Source organism: Labeo rohita, chromosome 5 (genome assembly GCF_022985175.1).
Source record: "Labeo rohita strain BAU-BD-2019 chromosome 5, IGBB_LRoh.1.0, whole genome shotgun sequence".
Taxonomy (NCBI): Eukaryota; Metazoa; Chordata; class Actinopteri; order Cypriniformes; family Cyprinidae; genus Labeo; species Labeo rohita.
Genome location: NC_066873.1, coordinates 21,251,860 through 21,274,965, shown reverse-complemented (window position 1 = coordinate 21,274,965; position 23,106 = coordinate 21,251,860). Strand labels below are relative to the sequence as shown.

The following is a 23,106-nucleotide window of genomic DNA, read 5'->3' as shown; positions in this document are numbered from 1 at the left end:
GCATCCCATGGCATTCTTTGGCAATGTTGTCAAGATCCGTGCCAAGCAAATTCCTCATTCTTATGCAAAGCTGACAGTCTGCCACTATGATTTAGGCTAGACTTAAGTCCTGCAAAAAGGAGGTCTGCATCTTCTTGATTTAGATTTAAAGGACAACTCTTGTGTGTTGAATCAAAACATCAAAAGTAAATTTTAGGCTTAGATCGATGTCAAAGCTTCACAAAAAAATGAGTGTGTGTTTTCAGGGGGATAAATGTTCAACTTCTGCTCATTATTTAAAAAAAATCTTACTAAGCAAAGACAAACTGAGTGCACTGGGCAACTACTGTACTAAAAACCAACTACCTAAAAGCCTAGCATTAGCACTATACCCATAAAACCCACTGAGCTTCAACATTGTGCTGTCATTTTAAGGCCCACAAGAGAATGAAAAACTCAAACGTTTACTTTAATGTATTGTGTTATAATTACATGACAGAAAAGAGACAATGGGAAAAGATTTAGGAGTATAAAGGAGCTTCGGTACAGCACTTCATCACAATGAAGCTGAGCATGATGCAGTGTAGCTGTAATAGTACTGCTTCATTAGTATTAGCCGTCACCTTACATGGTAGACCCTATATCATCTTTCCTATCAGGTCAGGTATACAGTCAAACCAAAAATTATTTAGACACCAGACATAATTTTTTATATTTTTTACTTGTGGGTACAGGACACTATAGTTCATTTATGTAAGTGAGGATAGCAAAATAAAGTAAACTGTGACATATTACACCCCAAAATTTTTATACAGTGGACTACCAGTAAAACTGATAAAAAAAAAAATTATTTGGACACTTTGACCTGACCATGCTTAGCTTAAAGGAGAAGTCCACTTCCAAAACAACGATTCACATGTACTCACCACCTTGTCATCCAATGTTCATGTTTTTCTTTCTTCAGTTGTAAGGAAATTATGTTTTTTGAGGAAAACATTTCTGCATTTTTCTCCATATAATGGACTGCTATGGTGCCCTGATTTTGAACTTCCAAAATGCAGTTTAAATGCGGCTTCAAGCGATCCCAAATGTGGTTGTAAACGATCCCAGCCAAAGAACAAGGGTCTTATCTAGCAAAACGATCGGTTATTTTCATTAAAAAATACAGTTTAAATACTGTTTAATCTCAAATGCTCATCTTGCCTTTCTCTCCATTAACTCAGTGTATTCTGGTTTAAGACAGTTAGGGTATGTCGAAAAACTCCAATTGTATTTTCTCCCTCAACTTCAAAACAACAAAAATAATTTCAAAATCATCCTACATCACTGCAGAAGTACCGACCCAGTCTTTGCAATGTGAACATGTAAAGAAGTTCAAACACCCTTAACAAAAAAGGTAAAACAGCAATATAGGACGATTTCAAAGTTGACGGAGAACATGAGGTGGGAGTTTTTCGACATACCCTAACTATCACGAACCGAAACAAAAACAGTCCAAGCAGAGTAAGACAAGTCGAGCATTTGGCATTAAAAAGTATATAAATTGTATTCTTTTTATTGAAATAACCAATCGTTTCGCTACATAAGACCCTTCTTTCTCAGCTGGGATCGTTTACAATCACATTTGGGATCGTTTGAAGCCGCATTTCAACTGCATTTTGGAAGTTTAAAATCGGGGCACCATATCAGTCCATTATATGGAGAAAAAATGCTGAAATGTTTTCCTCAAAAAACAATTTCTTTACGACTGAAGAAAGAAAGACATGAACATCTTGGATAACAAGGGGGTGAGTAAATTATTTGTATATTGTTGTTCTGGAAGTGGACTTCTCCTTTAAAGTGTTTTTTCTGTAATTGCTGATGCAACATTTTTACACCAAAGACTGAACAAAATTAAGCATTGCTTGGTAATTGGTCAACAAAGTATTGAAAACTGTGTAAATATGGTCATACTAACAGTTTTGGTTGACTGTTATCCATTACATGCCTTTCTATCAAAGTGATCTGACATTATCAAGATGAATTTGTTCTGACACAGTTTACCTCAGAGTTCTTGTCATGTTTTATTACCATTTTCTAAACAATGGCAAATAAATAATGATGTCAGAAATGTTGAAGGTGTCTAAATAAATTTTGGTTTGACTGCGTATGAAGTAATTGACACTATACTTTTACATTTTACCTGGACTACCACAGTGTTAGCGTTGTGGGTGCTTGGCAGGGTTTTGTTATAAATTTGCCTGTGTTCTAAATGTTTTTTAAGCACATTTTTACAGTATGTGGACGCAACAGGATGTTCTGAATGGTTCCTCACTGGTCCACATAAAGTTCACCCCCAAGTCTATATAATATTCTGGTCCCAAGATATGGCCTGTCTCCCTACTTCAATGAAAGTCTATAGGCAGCTTTCTATCCAAGGATTTTTTGTGAAAAAATATTTAGCGCTTCAAAATTTTTACCGATATAGCTGATGGAAATGCCATTCATCGATCAAATTTCTCATGTGCCAACAAAATCTTTAGCGTATAAATTCTACATTGATAGTTCAAATGTCGCAAAAATTTGTTTGGAAAAACTTTTTATTGGGAAAAGGGGCTTTAACACAAATAAACGTGGTGTCACAGGACAGAATTAGCCTATAGGCAGCGTCTGTGTTTGTGGTGCTGCTTACGTTAAAGCACCGTTTCTCTGGAGTTAAAAAAGCGCATTAAATCATATGCATATTATTAAATTGTATCTAAAATTATTTTAGATATGGTAAGAAAAAGACGAGTTACCTTTTAAACATACAAATCTTAATTTGATATTCCTTTCCAATAGTCTAATAAAAGTCAATCAGAAAAATAATAATACAACTGCACCTGTGTATGAATATATTGCTATCTAAAAGTATCTAAAGAGTCTATAGGCCTAAGTACAAAAACCCCATCATGACACTTATAAATAAAAATAAAAATAATTTTATGCAGGCCTTTTTTTTTGCGACACACCAAAACTTATGCAACAATTCGGGGTTTTTTTAGGAATTATGTCATCACGCACACCATTTCATCGGAAAAAAGCCAGTTGGATGGAAAAAGGCCAGAGACAGAAAATTTTAAAGTTTTTTTTTTTTTTTTTTTTACACATATTCTCTTTGTTGATAACAAAAACTGGATGGAAACTTGGCTTATAACATTTTTTGCTGATTTTACCACTGACTAGATGAATTTAAATTTTTTTGAACTGTAACATCACTCCTCAATTTCTCCTTAGCACAGATGTTGCAGGACAGGAGTGACACGGCAAATTTTAAAGCAATAGGACTAGTGTTAAAAGACAGGAGTGTTGAGAAGTATGATGATTGCATGTATGATCCATCCATTTATCAAATAATCCATTTATTTGTGTGTGCAATACCTGGATAATCATCGGAGACGTGAACAGAGTAGGACACCCTGAAAAAAATAACACAGACATGAACATTAAAAGGGATACATGTAACACTGCAGTCAATTACACTGCTTCTCAGACACATTCATGCACATATGGTACCTGACACACAGATGTCTCATTTCATCACACTAAATCAAAGCAGAAACTGTTTAATAATTATTATCATATCATATTGTGGCAGAGCACTACTGGAACTACATCTAGTCCAGATGGGGTTTTTTTTGTGCACCAGTTTCAATTTTACTGTAATAAAGTCATAGTTTCATTCTGTACCTAACTAAGTACAGTACTGTAATAGGCGATGCAAATAACTAAAGTGAACATCAATACACCACTACACCCTCAAAATTGCAGATATTTTGCTATCATGCAAAACCTGTACTTAACTTTTGATTTTGTAAGATAGAATGTTAGAATAGATGTTGGTGTTATATATAAATTCCAAGTGACAAAAATGATTTTGTAAATGCTTTACAGAAGAGACCATTGGGTCCCAGAAGGGTGCTACCTGCAAGTCCTGAAAACAGCTAGTCTAAACGCTTAAGTAAGAGGTAATTAAGGAAAGTGTGGTATCCATTTCACGCAATCAAGTAAATAAGGTTTCAACGAACAGTGTTGACAACAGGACACTGTCTCCTGTGAAGTACCTTGAAATAATGTGGAGATTAAGTGGCTTGCTCAAAAGCCCTATAGTGATCAGCATGAAACTGCTGAAATCATATTAATTACCTCGATATAGGCTGATCTGGCAAAAGTGAAAATACAATATCACGCAGGTGACCTTTATGTGCTTATGTTTCGTGCTCCATAGCACAAACTGAGAGAATGTATTCAGGAGGTAATGGAGCCAATGACCTTATACATACCATTAAAAATCATGGCAAATAACTTCATGGAAAAAAAAAAACATAAGCGTACTGTATGTAGACTCTGACTTCTACTGGCATAGAACGCGATACTACCCCATAAGTAATTATGCGATGACAACACAGAAGAGAGATTGATTCAGTGGAAGTGAAACCCCTCCTGAGGTTTCACACATTATTCACGATGACACCTGGCTTTTTGAAAAAATGACTTGGGTTGTGTGCCGGGGTTTTTTGGTCACATGAACACTTTTTTCCAGAGCTACAAACATCTGCTAAATGCCAATGATCATGCAAAAATGCATGTTCAAGTATATGAGGTTTATTTTCCATAACACAAAGTCTACTTAATATTGACAGGCTCAAAAACACATCTAACTCAATTTATAATTATGACTGAAACAACCAACACAGGGTCATTCGAAAAACACAGGCTCATTGCTTGTCCCGATATTTAAGCAAAATGATATTATGTTGCTTCTTGCAAAATTTGCCATGCATTGAAAGTAAAATGTCTGGCGAGTGCTGCTAAAAGTGTGTTTTTCCAAAACAGTTGAACATGAATCTGGCAACTTTTTTAAAATGTTCATTGTTGTACGCATCGTCACAGTTCAGAAATAAAATTTTCATCAACTGCTCTATTGGGTTCAAAAACTAACATGCACTACCCTAAATCTAACTGATAGTTTTAACAAAAGCAAACACATTTACTGAAGGAGCCATGTCATTTTAGCTTGCTTTCACAAACCTTTGAGCTCATTTATCGTGACTTGTGTTTCACAGGACACATACACTCACAACCGCAATGTTATACCAGGTGAGCTACCGAGCTTGTTTACTATGTCAGAAAAGCCATACATATGAAACAGTAACAATTTATAAATCATGCACTATAGTAAAAGTGATTGGAGGTCATAACATAGTACTGCATACACAAGCAGGTAGGGCTGAACGATGTGACCTAAAATCTAAATCTCGATTAACTGAACGGTTTTACCTCAATTCCTGTCACTCTATATGTGCAAGCATTTACTCTAGGTTCTTACAGGCCATTCACACAGAAAACATCTTTGCGTTTAAAGCGTGAGACGCAGGACTCAGGAATGGCTAAAAAAAGCAGCGAAAAAATGCCTACTCCACCATGTTGCTGTCAAATACAAAAGTTGCCATGCCAAATTGCTACTGTAAACAAAAGCTCACAACGCTGCGTGTAAAAGTTTAAAACTCTGTTAACTTAACATGGCGTCACGCCATGTCGTCATTTCTAGATAATTTCTGAATAATGTGTTTCTATGGTAACACTATCAACACCAAAACCTTCACATGCTCCTAAACTCGTAATTACAACTTGTAAACTTGGAATGTTACGGCTTGGACCAGCTATACCACCTGACCACTGCCAGGTTCATTTTGGGGCTACTTAGGCGCTTCCTCTGAGCTGTAAGTAAACTATCACATGTTGTCTATGTAAGTAAAAAGTCACATGTTGTCATCTCGGAATTACAGTAATTACGACATGGCGAGAATGCAGCATTAAACACACCACTCATGTGTGAGACGTTGCAAAAGGCGCGAGCGCTATGGTCATACACGTCCATTTAGCGTCAACTATACCACAGTAGTATGTTTTTAATGGGAAAGTATTATCAGGATTAAAAAAAACAAAAACAGCTTAAGGCTCTGAATTTTAACTTTCGATTACTTTTTGATTAATCATCTAGCCCTACACTGAGCAAACTTTCTTTGCTTTAAAAGGTTTTAGCTAAGAACACAAGTCTATCAACAGTTTCTGGTTTAAAAGATGCTTTGTGCCATGACACAATGCTCCTACTGGCACTAAAAATACTTTTAGATTGGGAACTAATTACTGGAACACATAAGCACTGCTTGGCTAGTTTGCAGCAGGAGTGACATTGCCTATTAGTGCCATTTTTGGAATATTATCAAATATTATTTTTCAACAATATTCCATATTCTGTAATTTTATATCAATTATTTGATTATCGCAACAATCTAATATTTAATATATTGCCTAGGCATACACTGGTTGAAAATACAGTGAACTGTATGTATAGTGATTACAGCTTTGAAAAAATGTAGATAGAAGCACACTTTTTCAATAAGCCTAGGTTGGAAACAACATAAGTACATTAAGTTACAGGAATTAAAGTACTTTTTAAGGGTCCGGATAGTGCCATAAAGTAATAAGTATCTATTTCTAATGTCAAATGTACAGATTTTCAGGGAATAGACCACCATTATCCAAATCCAAAATGACAAGGTAATTACAGCTATAGCCTCTGGTATCTCCTGGCCTGGTTGGCTTGATTCTGGGATAAAAATGAAAGAACAGCATTATAAATTGCTGACAGACGGGGTCACATGCCAAGGCAGGAGCTTCTACACCTGAAACTTGTTCTACAAGACAGAACCAAAGCATAACTGTGTATATGGAATGAAGAATGCATGGACTTCTGTGCAAGCAAACAATCCGCTACATGTGGATGGCCCTACATAGGAAAATGAAACCCTGCGGGCAGGTCTCAGCAGCGCATCAACAGTCTTCAACTGCGTGTCAGACTGAGAGAATGTTTCCCTTGTGGTTTGCATAGGTCATAGGCAAGTAGTACTCCCACAAGATAATACCTATAATGTGCACGTGTTATAAAATCAGGGCTCAGCATGATGCTGCAGCATAAATGCACTACTGATACACAGCTCAAATATGTCACCAGTAGTCCCACAAACAACTACAAAGCTTATATTAAACGGCGGCCACACTGCACTTTTCATTCCATTGACTTCCATTCATACGCACAGGAAATAGGGATGCACAATATCATCTGATAATGGCTTTAAATCTAAATATCGGCATTGATATGAAAAATTATGCTGATATGTCCTGCCGATAAGATGAATAACTAACATGTGCTCAGAGTGTGCTAGTGATTAGATCAGGTCAACAGTGTGGCTTATTCTTGAAGCAAACTTTTGCCTGAATGATGATAAGACTCGCTGTTTTAGATTGCTGCATTTAATCTGAGAATGCACGTACAGAATGACGCATTCGGTGTGTGACAGAGTAAAACAGTAATAGCACGTGCAGTGGCAGCAGCGGCAGCCTCTTCCGGGTACATTTAGGCTGTTTCTGATTATAAATTAAATAATTTTATATATACTAACTTATTCATTAATGTGTAATATGTTACTTTTTGGGGGGTGGTTCTGCATTTTTTTTGGATAGGACAGTGAAGATTGACAGGAAGCTAGTGGGAAAGAGAGGAGGGTAGGATCGGGTAAGGTCCACGAGGTGGGATTCGAACACGGGACACCCAATGCGCAACTGCACCATATTTCAGCACACTGCACACAAGGCTATCGGCACCAACATATTTGTAAAATAAATCATGAGCTCTAAAAGATAATTTGCTTTAGACCAGGGACAGGCAACATCAGTCCTGAAGTGCCGATGACCTGCAGAGTTTAGTTCCAACATAATCAAACATGCCTGAACAAGCTAATAAAGGTCTTCAGGATTACTAGGGCTACAGGCAGGTGAGGGTTTTTTTCAGGGCTCGAACTCTGCAGGACATCAGCACTCCAGGACCGACGCTGCCTATCCCTGCTTTAGACCATCTACAAATGTTAAATCTTAAAATAAAATGTTAAGGTTACAACTGCATTTTTCTTGAAAAAAAAAAAATGCAGTGATTGATAGTGTATTTATAGTTATTTTTAAAGCTTCAATGTACTGTCGTTATATATATATGAAGAGTTCAGATGCAAAACCAGCTAAAAGCCATCTCGGTCAAAAATGAGATAATGATACTGAGTGAATTCTCCTGACACATGCTATACGTCCATCAAATACTTTAAATTCAAACTCGCTAAATTCCAGCCTCAGCCCAATCAGAAGTACCAGTACTTACATAGAAACCTATACAAAGTAGCCAGAAAGAAATGCTAATTTTAAAGAAATACGTCAGATGGATTTAGAGGCTTTGCATCTGAACTCTTCAAATATATAAAAAAAACTTCATTGTTGTTTATTTAGTTCTAACAAATAAGCCCTTGTTAAAAACTAGCCAAAATGAAAAATAATTTGCTTATAGTTTATGCACAGGAGAGACTTGACAAACTAAAGAAAATATATCCATATCGGCATCCGCTATTGGCCAAAATGAGTTGAAAAATATTGTCATATCGGATATTGGCAAAAATCCAATGTTGTGCATCCCTAATGCAAATGCGCCAGACCAGAAACGCAAGCTTGTGCGAAAATTTTGCATTTCACTGTGTTCCAAAGTTCAAGCATGGTGAATTCGTATCACATGAAACCGTGTGACCAACAGCAGATTAATACATTACAGCTTGACCTCATAGCTGAATTAAAAGAACATCAATTTAAAACTGCAGCACTGCAGGAAAGTGGAACAGATTGTATGTTTTCAGATTTATTACTATTTGTTATGTGTTGAATTTAAGTTTTTAAAAAGACAGAGCCTGACATCATATCATGACTGCTGCAGCGTACGAAGAAATTTCACATGCTTAAATTCTAGTGTGACTGAGGCTTTAATCAACTATTTGGCACATTAACTATTTAACTATTCCTCACATCAATCCACCTGCCTCTTAAATAATATATTTATTATATATAAGTTTACTCAGTACACAAGAAGCATAAACACACACACAAATACACACACACTCATTTTAAGCAAATATTAATGTATCTGGCTTAGTTTGTAACTGTGAAGTCTGCATCCTGACAGATGCTGTGCTTTATATAACCTTAAACTGGCATAAAACGGCTAAAAAAAACCAATGCGGTGTGAGTGTAGCAAACAAATTCTGCTTTTGATACTTTCACTTTCTGCACTACACAACACCTACAACATTATTCTGGTACTTCCTCATCTACTCCCGAAATTAATAGTTTACATCCTTTTGATATAGTACACCAAATGACCCAAAGTTTATTTCCAGTGGTCTGCCAGTATCCGCTTCTAATGCAACAACATTTGTTTGAATTAGAGCTTGTCACAATTTAGCACTCATGGTAATTATGCAAATTCAGTTATACCAAGATGATGAAACTCAAACATAATTTGTGTTGATCTCAGCCATGATGGATTATTCATGAGAAACTACTGCGTCTCTGGGATTATGGGCTTGTCTGTTCTTTTCACTGCTTGAATTCTCTTATACCTACTTTGGTAACATCTAACAAAAGTGATCTCCATGCGAATATCTATCGTTGAATGGTCTGTTGTATCAAATATCAGGGTTATCCGGCATATCAGATATTAGAGCTATAAAGAAAATACAAAAACAACAAAGAACGGGTGCAAAAAAAAAACTGAGGCTGTGTCTATTACATAGAAACGTTGATCCTTCAGTGAAAGATGTTGAGTGCAGGTTGCAGCTCTACAAACAGGAAATGTGCTACTTCCTCTATAAGGCTAGGTGCAATGATTTTTCATAGAGAGCCTGCCAGCTCATTTCCTGCTTGTAATGCAGGGCACCTCCTCTAAGAACAAGAGTGACATTTGCAAACCAGTTCAAACAGAAGATGACAAGGAACTCCCCATTTTTAATTCAGGGCACCTAAATGGATTACGTCTTTGCTGTGGCAAATGAATGAACATGGAAATGAACAATCAATCTAGTGCAGTGTTACAAAACAACTGAAAGTGCACTCATTTTAGAACTGCCAAATACATGTATTTGCATTAAGCGTTTCTGATTGGTGTTGTAATTACTATTTAGATATGAAAAACAAATCAGTAATAATTACAATACAACCAACCACTTTTAACTAACAGCAATTAAAACTCGAGGACGAGATCCACCGCTCTGCTTTCATAAATCTTTCCAGGACCTCCTTATCGGTACTGGTACTGCTTCAGTGAGCCTAAAGTGCTTTCCTAGACAACTCATTTTTAATTAGCATATTTATCATAAAATTTGCATGACTATAGGGAGGGAAGCACTATACCAGTGCTCGTTTTAACCAAGGTCTAGTAGCTTTAGAGGTATTACTCATCTAAATGGCCTTGAGCTAAAATTTCAGTTTGGTATCACATCAGACTTCAGTGTTAACTGAGGTTGCGAGTGCAATTTTGCCAAAGAAAAAGCTGTCCCTCTCTCATCTCAATCCGGCAGGAGAGTCTCAATAATATGTTGGCAGAGTTAAGGATTTGTATACTGAACAGGACAATAAATTGGAAAGACTGGCCTTTCAGGAATTAGAGCAATGGTGTTCTTCTCATGTTTCCTTTCACCAGACAATATGGTGCATTAGACACAAGACTTGAGTAAGACGAGACGCGCCCACTTGACGTCAAGCTCTCACAGACTAACCCAAATCCACTCCTAACTGAAAGTACCATGAACTTCCGTTTGCAGAAAGTAGTGTAGAGACGAACATTCATTCACACAAACATTCCCTGTACTGTCTTGTAATGTCAAGACCAGTAAGTAAATGACATTCTACAGCTCACAAATTGAAAAATCTCCATATTTAAACTTGACTTCAAAGACCATCTATCAAATATTCACAGCTTTCAAGCAAATCCTTACAGAAAAAGTGTGAACTCTAGAGAGTGGCATGTAAATAAAACAACCACACACTGGTATTCATGATTAATGGAGCGATGAGTACGTGACGTTTAATTTCCATCAGCTAGATTCAGATTCACAGGTTCTGTTTTTAATAGGCATCCTGAATGTGAAAGTACATGACTTGACCTGCTTCTTAGTGCTGCAGGTTGTTTGCTAGCATACAATAATGAGTTTATTCTTTTTTAGAACATAGCAGCTAAAAATGGCTGCCTGTTCATCACTGTAAAAGTGATTAGTCAATGTCTAATATGTCAATGACAGAGCACAAGGTAATTAATTATATGTAAATACAATCTATTGTTAATCACAGAGCGGCTAAGATACTGCTTATGCTTAAGGTGGTACATAATTATCAAAAGGACCACTGCTGACAACTAAGACAGTGAAGATGAGGTTATTGTCCTCACTAATAGGGTATATAATGTGAAAAGAGAACACACATGAGCCTCAAGTGAACCATCAATGACATCCTCAATCCACTTACAGCCTTGCGCATCATGAGCGAGACACCTATTAAAGGCTTAGCTCACCCAAAAATGAAATTGTTTTATAGTTTAGTAGTTCTGTCATTGTTTGCACATCCTCGTGTTGTTCTAAAGCCAAACAAAGCTTCTCAATGGAGCACAAACAATGTTAGGCACTATGACAGCTTCACTCTCCTTTCACTTTCATTCCATCTTTTACCAAGAAATAAGAGCGAATAGATATTGAGTCATTCTGCCTGGCAGCTTCCTTTGTTTTCCACAGAAACAAGAACGGTTTTGAACAACATGAGGCTTATAAAATGGGGTTGAAATACTGACAAATGTGACCCTGGACTACAAAACCAGTCTTAAGTCGCTGGGGTATATTTGTAGCAATAGCCAAAAATACATTGTATGGGTCAAAATTATAGATTTTTCTTTTATGCCAAAAATCATTAGGAAATTAAGTAAAGATCATGTTCCATGAAGATATTTTGTAAATTTCCACCTGGAAATATATCAACTTAACTTAATTTTTGATTAGTAATACGCATTGCAAAGAACTTAATTTGGACAACTTTAAAGGCGATTTTCTCAATATTTTGATTTTTTTGCACCCTCAGATGCCATATACTGAAATAGTTGTATCTCGGCCAAATATTGTTCTATCCTAACAAACCATACATTGATGGAAAGCTTATTTATTCAGCTTTTAGATGATGTATGTAGCTCAATTTCGAAAAATTGACACTTATGACTGGTTTTGTGGTCCAGGGTCACAAACATAAACACAGCAGTTACATTCAGAGCATAGCTTGCCTCTATGATATTTACCTTTTAGGTCCTTTTGAGTAGGTGAACGTGAAGGTGGAGTCGGAGAATCGAAAGTCTGAAACAAACAAACAAATCAAACTTGGGGTTTGTGAACAATGTAACCACAGTGAACCACCAAAAAAAAGTCCCTTTCAACAAGTGTAGTCTCCATGGCAACATCAACGGGGAATGTCCACCGACAATGAATATATACGAGAATTAAATTGATAGCTGATAAATGTGTGACGCTCAACAACAGTTCGGCGAGGGCTAATTGAAAAATCATTCACATCACAAAACAACACCTGAGAGGAATGTTAATGCCTTTGTTAGGATGATAAAAGCAGGATGTGTGGTGGTAATAATAACGGCAGTTTACGTTTTGCTAGGCCCTCGGTTGCAGTTGATTATTGCATAATTTATAATGTCCGGGAAAGATTAAACTGCGTCCGCTGGAGCACATCAGCCACATACGTGTTTTTGAACACAGGGCTTTTGTGTGGAGGAGGAAATAAAGGCATCAGCAGCAGAGAGACTGACAGCCTGTCAATGGTGCTGATCAAATCTATGGAAATTGTTAAAGGAAGACAGCTCTCTTAATAAGAGACAATAGAAACTCACCAGAAAACAGGCAGTCTTTCTCTGCCTTACACCTTTGAATTACGATGTCGACGTCTTTTTGAATCCTCTCTTGCCTTGAACACATCCCCATGAAATAACACACACTAGAATGGCTTCTCTAACTAATATTCGGCGAAACAAACGAATCCTTTCCGCTTGCAGGCACGATGGATATGGGGAACAGTAGAAATACGTGCTTGGAGGTCTGCTGTAACAATCCCAGGTGTGTCACGCCAACCGACACCGTTTCATCTCTTCTAACAATAGCCTCGATCGCATGAGCACAGCGGAGAGCTCTTCCTCGCGACAGCCTTCATAAAGATATCACTTTTACACCGGAAGCATCTCTCAGTCGTCCTCATAACTCTGCTGAGCCCAACAATGGCGTTGTCGAAAGCAAAACCGCGAGCGAAAAAAACAGACCGCAAGTCTTAAAGTAAAACCAAGGCGGGCGTGAGCTTCAGACCGTAACGGAGGAGCTGAAGTTGCACACGGGGGAAATCAGTGTGGGAATCCTGTGATAGCATCCACGAGATCAACCCGGTGGGAACGGGAATCACAACAAGGCGGATGATGTCATGGACGTGTTTTTCTCCCCACGCGCCCTCTCTGCTGCTGGGCAGCACGTTGGACCTGCTCTGAATCACTAACTTCTAAATGCCATGGGAGAAAAAGCAATTCATTTACTAAAAGACATGTATTCAGCTTGCAGGTTTTTTAAATAAGCAGTATCACATGAATATTGTCATTTCGATTACCCAAGGACAAATCACAGGTATGCAGATATTCACAAGAAACAGAAATAGTACCAGTGTGATGTTTCTTTTATACACGCAACTACTAAAATCAAATAACTTGTGCTTTAGACTTCGAGTCACCCATCAACCCACAGACTGAGGGCCGGACTGAATTATGGATTGGTATAAATGAAGCGTTCTTTAACCAATCTGAAGTTCCACTCCAGGTTTTGCATTTCACACTTTCCTTACACTAATGAGAGAAACCCTACTCGGAGAGAGTGCTTAGTTTTACTGAGTTTTGAGTTCAGAAAATTCGCAAAACCCTTTAAATTATCAATTACTAATATACATTTGTAATGTAGCTAGTATTATGTTGTAAACATTACACCTTTGGGGATTTAAAGGGATAGTTTACCCAAAAATTTTGTCATTAATTTTTCACCCTCATGTCATTTCAAACCCGTAAGACCTTCATTCATCTTCAGAACACAAATAAGATATTTTTGATGAAATCCAAGAGCTTTCTGGCCTTGCATAGACAGCAACGGTACTACCACGGTCAAGGCACAGGACGTCGTTAAAATAGTCCATGTGACATCAGTAGTTCAACTGTAATTTTATGAAGGTATACAAGAATACTTATTGTGCACCAAAAAAAAACAACTTTATTTAACTGATCTTTCTCTCCCGGGACAGTGGCAAAGCTACGTCAGTCGTGGCCCACCCAATGAGAAGTTGGTAATTTTCCAAATTAATGATATTTATTAAATGATAATAATAATAAATGTATAGTTTCACTATAACTTGATATATTTATTTTAAAATATATTTAATGTGAGTTTTCATGGTCAATTACAGGCAGTTTCTTCATTTTCTCTCTTCCCAGGTGCATACTGTACGCTTGTCAAAATGATGATTTGTCAGTTTTAGTTAGTCCCATCCACAGGGCATCCGGTGTAAAACCTGTGCCAAATCGGCTGTGCGAATCATTCCGCTGTGGCGACCCCTGATAAAGGGAGCAAGCCGAAGGAAAGAGAGAGTTGGTCCCATCCATAATTATGTTTACCACATAAGGACATAATATTAAAATGCGTGCGTTTGAAAATTTTGAATATGGTAATAGGTAATGCATTAACCAATATTAACAATGAGAAATATATTTACAGTATTAATCTTCGCTAACGTTAGTTAAAAATAGCCTACAACTTTTTGTCAGCTCAGGCAGGAATGTTAACAGATATGATTTTTCATTTTAATAATGTGTTAGTAAATGTTGATATTAAAAGTAATGTTAATCAATGCTTTACAAGTATTGTGTATTGAATCTTTGTGCTGCACATTCTGTTGCCAATTTGATGCAGTTTTCATACGACACACCTTGCCCTCCCGGTTTCATGTAGGCCCATAAACATTTCTGGTATCGCCCAAAAAAAAAAAAAAATCTTAATTTGTGTTCCAACGACGAACAAAGGTCTTACGGGGTGAGAAATTAATGGATTTAATGGATATAACTGAGGATATCATAACTTTGGTAATACAAAATATGTACTTTATTCTTAAATTAGAAAATAAGAAATAAGAATTTTTTTTAAGAGTGTTCCATGAATCTGCACGGTCCCTGAGTTTCCAAAAAGTCTGCTCTTCGTCCACTCCACTCCACATGAACCCTGACAGGTGGTGTCATACCAGAGATTTTTAAAGGAGATGACAACCCTGGCATTTGTATCATTGGAGAAAACCTTGAGATGTCAACTTGAATTACATGTGCTTGGTGACACAATCATATAATGGCCTTGATTTCATTGAATGCATTCAGAGATTAACAGTTAGCCTTGTTTGCTAAACAGATTTCATACAATCGATTGTGCGGTAGGGATACGCGGTATACCGGTACTGGAAAAATACCGGTATATATTATATGTCAAATTAATTTGAATTAAGCAAGAGTTTTGCTGTATTAATTTTAGTATCAAAAATATGAAGGGAATGTCACGCTTAAATCATTGCCACGCTTGAAAACATTCTGAGAGGGAGAGAAATAATAACGTGATTTTGAATATCACTTTGACTGTTAGAATAACACTTTACAATAAAGCAACATTTGCCTGTAGGTTTTTTGTTACAGTTTGATACAAAGGTATTAAGATATGAATCTGTTTTTAATATTATTATTATTATTATTAAAATTGATTTCAATTCACTTGTCTTTTGAGGCTGGTTATGTGTCATCTATGGTATCGATACCAAGGTATTACATTCTGGTATCGTACCGAAGCCAAAATTATGGTATCGAGCCATCCCTATTGTGCGGTATCAAAGATTAATCCTACCAGTTGCAAAAACATTGTAACCACAGCTTTATTTGATGACAAATCACTCCAAAATAGATGCCATGTTGAATATTAGCAGACAAGCAGTCAATTAATTATTTGACAAGCTGTGTCAGTGATGAATCTGGCATACACTGCCACCTCAAACACATTGTTTTAACATTGCATTTTGTCTGTAGAGCAGCAAAGCTTTTACCCACTAAACTGTATGTGGAATGGGTCATGCAATCAATAGGAACACATCACAACACACTCCATCAACCTTCTCTCACTGTGCTTGCACCCATCAGTCTTCTCACATTGACATTATGAACGCTGAACAGTTTCACTCGAGTCTACATATACAATTTTCACGTCTTCTCTCACAAGGATAAATGTGCAATATAACACTAGCAAAATGTTTTTTGCACATACATACTTGGTGTATTGTAAAAATAGCTGTGCACGGTAGCCTACATGAATGTGATAATGCGGTTATAATCACTGTACCATGGTACTTCTTCTGCAGATTGACATTGGTTTACAGATTTATTATTGTTTTTATTCTTCATTGATCACAGCTGATTGAAATCATATCAGACCACCATCTTTGATGATACATAACCATAATTTAATTTGTATTTACTTTTTCTTAGCACCATGCATTTGCATGAATGAAACTGGGATTCTGTTCACACCAGAGAGGAAAAGCTGTAGAGGGGCACGTTTTAGACCACAGTAGCCCGTCCGGCCTGAAGATGGATGGCTGTGTTAGTGGCACTTTGATTAACAGCTCCATCCGGACTTTGGCTGGTGGCTCACCAGTCTGGAGCCGCTCCAAGGAGACCCCACTAGCCCAGCTGTGCTGAAGCAGGCAAGGCCTCTGCTGATGACTGCAGTGGCAGGAAAATCCATCTTCCTGCACTGAGCCTCAAATGTATTTTCCCCTTCTACATACACTGTGTGATTGAGGATTTAGTGCATGTTCTGATGAATACACACACAAACACACTCATCATTTCTCTTTCACCTAAATGGCACCTCATCTCAATGCAATGTTGATGGAATCAGCACTGCTGATGTGCAAAGCAGAACTTCGCTAATGATTCTTCTCCGTGCCGCCATCAACACATCATTCAGTGCTCCTTTCGATGATTTCACCATTATGAGGGTGATAAAAGAGCCCTGGTGAATTTCAATGCAACATATTTTGGAAGGGAATTCTACTGAAAGACCCTTCCAGCAAGCACTGTGTTAAAATAAACACATACAAGATAAGTATACTGCCAGCTGGCTAAAGATAAGAGGAGAATTTGACAAGAGAGAGAGAAAATGAACAATGTAAGCAGGTAGACAGAGAGGAGAGCAGCATTTCCTGTTTTTGTATGGGGTGTCCCACATCATTTGAGTTGACTCCATGCTGAACTTAATTTATTAATCCTAATTTCACAATGAGTCAAACAGTTGTTCACTTTGAGCATACATATGCACTCTGGTGCTCTTTATTATTAGGTCTGCATGCTAGATAAAGTGTGTTTAAGAGGCTGGATACAGCCAATTTACCAGTAATCCTCTTTTTTCATCATTGTTAAAGGGGACATAACACACTTGCACAACTCTGTTGCTGCCCTGGAGAAACAGACTGCATCCACTGTTTCTCATGACATGAGAAAACAAATTTCCCTTGATCTTTTGACACAGAAGAGGTCTTTGTATGACTGAATAGTCATCTTCTCACCATAGGCCCCGCCCACTGGCGTTCAGTCGCTTAACAGCTTGATACTTCATTACGCTGCCACTATCTTGTCTACACTGGATACAGTATACAGATGCACGTCCACTTTCTGGCACAGTCCACTCGATTGAGTCTGTCGTCAGTTGGACAAATGGAGTGAAAGAACGTTCACTGTGACGCATTTGGTTTAAACAGCTCGTTCGTGTCTTTGTACAGATATCAGAAGGATCCCAGCGTAAGGAGCAAGTGGATAGTTTATTTTTAATGGCTTTGTGGTATCGTGTCTAAGGTTTGTTTGGAGGATTTTGAGGCACAGCTTTATGGAGAGTTCACAAAGAAACATTTGTTGAAAGTACTAAATCTGACTGCAGCTGCATCACAAACTGTAAGTAAATTATTTCACAACAAAAACCTGCCTAATTGCTACTTAAAACTAGCCCAGTTGCTTTTTGGTGGGGGTCCACTGATAAAATTCACATTCCAGGGGAAAAATATCATGTTATTGGAGTCGCTTAACCCCACGGTCATGAAAAACAACCCACGGCAACAGTGTTAAAATAGCCCAATTCTGCTGGAAAACCGTGGATTTGGCAACACTGTAGAAGTGCCCATATAAGGAATTCCATCCTTTATAATGTCATGCATCACCATACACGAAAGAGAGTCTTTATTCAACTGAAGTAAGCCTATGGGTGAGACTTCCGATTCATTATCTGCTATAGAAAAATAACGAGAAGAAGAATAACAACACACAGTAAATGGTACAACACTAGAAACCAGTGTGTTCATAATTAAGATAATACATTAAAATAATATGGTAAGACACACCATTTTGCAAATTAAGCAGCAAAACAAGCTGTTTTGAACAGATAAAAATAGCTGGACGCGGATGAGACCAGAAGCTAGACCCATAAAATTTACAAATGACTGTGCCCACTCTTACGGGAAGAAAACGGTGGATATGAATCTTGCATGATTTAGCATGAGAATCCAGCTCTTTAACTGTGTAAATAAGTCAGAATGCGTAAAATAGCATTAGACATCCTCTTTAAAGGTTTTGGTTTGGATATGTTGAGACACAAGTTTGTCTTCAGCACTTAATCATTCAGAAGAACTTAAATCAGCAGAATTTGCAGCAGCTCCATTTTGGGAGTCACTCCTGTTTCAAAAGACTGCTTGCCTTTTTAAATTTATATTTGACACATCTTTAATGTATTTGCCCTTATCAACAGTGGCCAGGAAATTGGCTTTTTATATGAAATACTGTAATCTTTTCATTTAATAACCTTTTTGTTTTTTTCAGGAAACTTTATTGCCCTGGTATGTAATGGGAATTATGATCAGTTATGAGTAAAGGAAAGGTCTGTGGGTGAGAGAGGCATCTCTTTTATTCGGATGGCTCACTTCTGCAATATTTCTGTCATGAACAACATTAGCAATCTGGGACTTGATGTCTCACAAAATTAAAAGTCTAAGGATGAAGCGACCTGTGGAAAATTGTCACTTTCTACCTCCCTTTCTTCAAAACCAATATGTTAAATGAGTGTTTATATCCCAGATGTGCAATCAGGTCACGGTTAGATGGACAAAGAGCTGGCCCTTAACCAGTAGGCATGTGTGTGTAATGTGTGAGCGAAGTTGGGATTCGTTCATTCGCTCGAGATGGTCTCATTTCCCTTCCCTCCCTCCCCGTAGACCGACTCTGGAATGAGACCAGCATTCCAAATATCCATGACTGCAAGCGATGTAATCCATTAGCTTAGCTTGCAGGAACCACTGTTCTGTGACACACTGTGAGGAAACAGATCTGAATGATTCCTGATGGAGCAACACTGTATAAAACGCAAGCCCAGATTGTAAAAGACTCCTAAATGGCTCATCTCATTATTTTGATTGGTTTGAAGACTTTGCCTGAAACACAAACCTGTATGCCAACCTCAAGAGGTCTTGATTCACATTTAAAGTTCATGATCATCTATAAATCAGTGTGACCTTTTAGAAGGAGTCTTCATTGCTTTGTTTTAGCGAAAGGTATATTGATGTTTCTGTTCATTTCCAAGTTGAAATAACAACAATCAGACAGCTTCAGACAGTCTGTGTTATTTTGTGTTAATTCATCTGTCTCTTGGTAATATGGTGAATACTAATAGTGGTATGGTCCAGTGTCTGTCTGGTAAATAACCCTAAAAGTTAACAAAATTGTCATTTTTCCTAAACGGATAGTTGAAATGTTGAAAATTCTGTCATTAATTACTCACCCTTGTGTCGTTCCAACCCCGTAAGACCTTAGTTCATCTTCTGAACACAAATTAAGTTGTGTATTCTTGTAGATTCATAAAATTATGGTTGAACCACTGATGTCACATGAACTATTTTATAGATGTCAATACGTTTCTGGGTCTGGGACCATTTCAGTTACATTGCTCTCTATGGAGGGTCAGAAGGCTCTTGGATTTCATCAAAATCTTGATTTTTGTTCTGAAGATAATCGAAGGTCTTACAGGTTTGGAACAACATGAGGGTGTGCAATTAATGACAGAATTTTCATTTTTGGGTGAACTATCCCATTAACCTAGGTTATAGCATGCTAATTTATAGTCTTGTATACTAAACTATTTTACTATATTTATTTTGGGTTGTCACTTAATGTTAACCGGTCATATAGCGAAACCAACTGAAAACCACTGCCCTAGAAACTGCCACTGCCCTCTTTCATATACACGGCCTATATATATGCCAAACATATCAAAACGTTATAATTCTCACCTTGTAGTTCCGCACAATTCCATTTTGCTATACCGTAGTTATTTGAGTGCATGAATTACAGAAATGTAATTAAAAATAACACAACAATTTTTTTTTGTCTAAAAAATAGTCCTTGGCTTTCATTGTGTAACCAAAAGGTCAGAATCTGAATATAAAAACTGGCTCTATATGAGGTTCTGAGGACCAGAGAAAGCACCAAGAAAAAAAAGAGATTTTATATAAAGTTAATTTGCAGAATGACAGAAAAGTCTTTCTTTGAAAAAGGAACAAAGGAGATTGAGTGGGGGCACAGGACTCCCAAGGGGGAGGCATAAAGTCAACTTCACATGTTAGATTACTTCAAAGCATGAGACAGTGAAATGGAAAATTTCAAATGCTGTTTCCCTCTAGAGTATTTTGTGGTAGCAGTGGAAAAAAACAAGTTACGTTTTGAAGTTGTTAGTTTAAATGATTCTTAATATGTATTCATTTACTGGTGGTGCTAATATCAAACCATGCTAAAAACAAGCCTTCAACAAAAACAGCTACAATTTTCCTTTCTTTCTTTTTTATTTGTCATATGGATAATATGCAGTGTTCAAACACTTTTATGTGGAATAATGTTTGTGCTTTAAGAATTAGTCACTATATAAAGAACCAAACATTTAGTGTAACATCTAACTTTAAGTTCCTAATAAAAGAATTTGTGACATAACACAAAAAAATGATTGTATTAAATTGTAACAAGCAAAATAGAAGCATTTTGTCTAGTGGTCTTTTGGACCCCCTCGATGTTAAGCCTACTCACTTTTTCCATTCTATCTGTCCGGTCAAACCCACCCACACAGTTACCATTTCTTCTTTTCGTCTGATGTGTGTAAACGTCACATCAAAAACAAGGTTATCTATCAAAGGTTTCACTGCAGTCTGGACAAAAAAATGCATACATCTAAAGCCACACATACAAAGGGTATATTTTTGGATTCTGTAGCCCAGGTGTGATACGTTGCTCTTTCGTCTGCAGACTAATATTTCACACTGTTGCTGTGGCTTTTGATCACATGACTGTTAAAGGAAGAACAGGAAATGGGTGAGAACTGAAACTGTGACAGTGTCAGCTTGTTTTTAATTGACAGTTGAACTCATGTAGCCTTAGGCTATGCAAATCTGCAATAGTTTTTCAGCTTACAATGTTAAATGTCAAAAGTGCCATCATTATCATTGTTCCAGAGAACAAACTGAACATACAAGCTAGGCTTCAAGCTCTGTCTTTAACTGACAGAGTTTGAAGAAGATGTTTTTGTCAGTTATCTGTAGGCTTGGCAACTATCTACAGTAGGTCTATTGTGTTTTTATACATGTAGTGCTCTTGTATCAGATACACAATCAGTTTTGGCAATATAGAGTATCCATACAGTATTTGTTATATTTTGTTTACAATCTGTTGGTTACATCAACCTGTGTATTCTGATAGCCCTGCATATTCTGCCTCCTGGCAAAGAGAAACCAGCTACAACTTAAGACATTCAACAGCTGCAGTTTCCATGTTTAGATCATTTTGCAATGACTGAATCACAGAAAGACATTCACTGAGAACAGAGGCGTATTATGAGGAGATTGATGTCTGCCAGTGTTTATTGAGCTCTTGGCAGGTAGAGTGAGGTGGCGGCAGTTCCCAGGAGACTGTGGCCACCATCTGGACTGGAAAGAGATGCAAACAATTCCCGCCTCAAGAAGTCCCTGTGTGCTGTTGTGCTCGTCTTGCATTTATATGTAGAAAAAAATAAGTGAAACTGAAATGATAATGTGCTAAATGTCTGATTTAGTGGCGTAAATATAGCCAGCATTTTGTTTTAAGCTGCGTTAATGCTTCCCTAGTACTGTCCTCCACAAAATTTACATCACCTCCATTACATTCTCTTTATTGTCCATTATATAAGGTTGTTAACTGTGTCTAAATTGCAGCTGCAATCTGGACAAAAGGTTCTGAAACAGAAATAGTACTGTTCAAAAGTTTGAGGTTAGTAAAATTACTAGTGTAAAAGCCAAGTTCTGTCATGAAACTCTATATGGCGCAGGTTGGAGTTGATTAGTTCACTTCCAGAAAAAAATACTTAGAATTATTTTACTCGCCCCCGTTGTCATCCAAGATGTTCATGTCAGTCGTAAAGAAATTTTTTTTTTTGAGGAAAACATTTCAGGATTTCTCTCCATATAGTGGACTTCTATTGGCGACCGCGAGTTTGAACTTCCAAAATGCAGTTTAAATGCAGCTTCAAAGAGCTCTAAATGATCCCAGACGAGGAATAAGGGTCGTATCTAGCGAAACGATTGGTTTTCTAAAAAAAAAGATTACAATTTATACTTTTTAACCTTAAACACTCTTCTTGTGTAGCTCTACGTGAACTGTGTATTCCAATTCATGACAGTTTGGGTTTGTCGAAAAACTCGCATGTCATTCTCTTTTCCAACTTCAAAATCATCCTACATTGCTGTTTTACCTTTTTTTGTAAAGGGCGTTTGATCTTCTTCACACGTTCACTTTATAAACACTGGATCGGTACTTCTGCCGCGATGTAGGATGATTTTGAAGTTGGAGGAGAAAATGAGATGAGTTTTTTCACCTACCCTAACTGTCTTGAACTGGAATACACAGAGTGCGCGCAGAGCTAGACAAGATGAGCATTTGAGGTTAAAAAGTATATAAATTGTCAATTTTCTTTAGAAGATATCTGATCGTTTTGCTAGATAAGACCCTTCTTCCATGTCTGG

At 37.3% G+C, this 23,106-nt stretch overlaps 1 protein-coding gene and 1 long non-coding RNA gene across 3 annotated transcripts in view; one reads left to right on the top strand and one right to left on the bottom strand.

The window, feature by feature from the left end:
• Positions 1-13,356, bottom strand: part of parp8 (poly (ADP-ribose) polymerase family, member 8) — a 39,663-nt gene extending 26,307 nt beyond the window's left edge. The window contains exons 1-3 of one of the 2 annotated variants that reach the window (XM_051110662.1): positions 12,806-13,356; positions 12,206-12,260; positions 3,379-3,416 (exon numbers count right to left, since the gene is read on the bottom strand). In XM_051110662.1, coding sequence (XP_050966619.1) covers positions 3,379-3,416; positions 12,206-12,260; positions 12,806-12,896 — 184 coding nt within the window. In that variant the 5' untranslated portion in view covers positions 12,897-13,356. The remainder of the gene's footprint in view (positions 1-3,378; positions 3,417-12,205; positions 12,261-12,805) is intronic. The other variant, XM_051110663.1, reaches the window with a different exon arrangement.
• An 85-nt stretch (positions 13,357-13,441) lies between these two features.
• LOC127165769 (uncharacterized) lies at positions 13,442-19,862 on the top strand. Its single transcript, XR_007827814.1, has 3 exons — positions 13,442-13,580; positions 13,672-13,769; positions 16,511-19,862. It is a non-coding gene; the product is annotated as an uncharacterized LOC127165769 (long non-coding RNA).
• Positions 19,863-23,106: the final 3,244 nt, after the last annotated feature.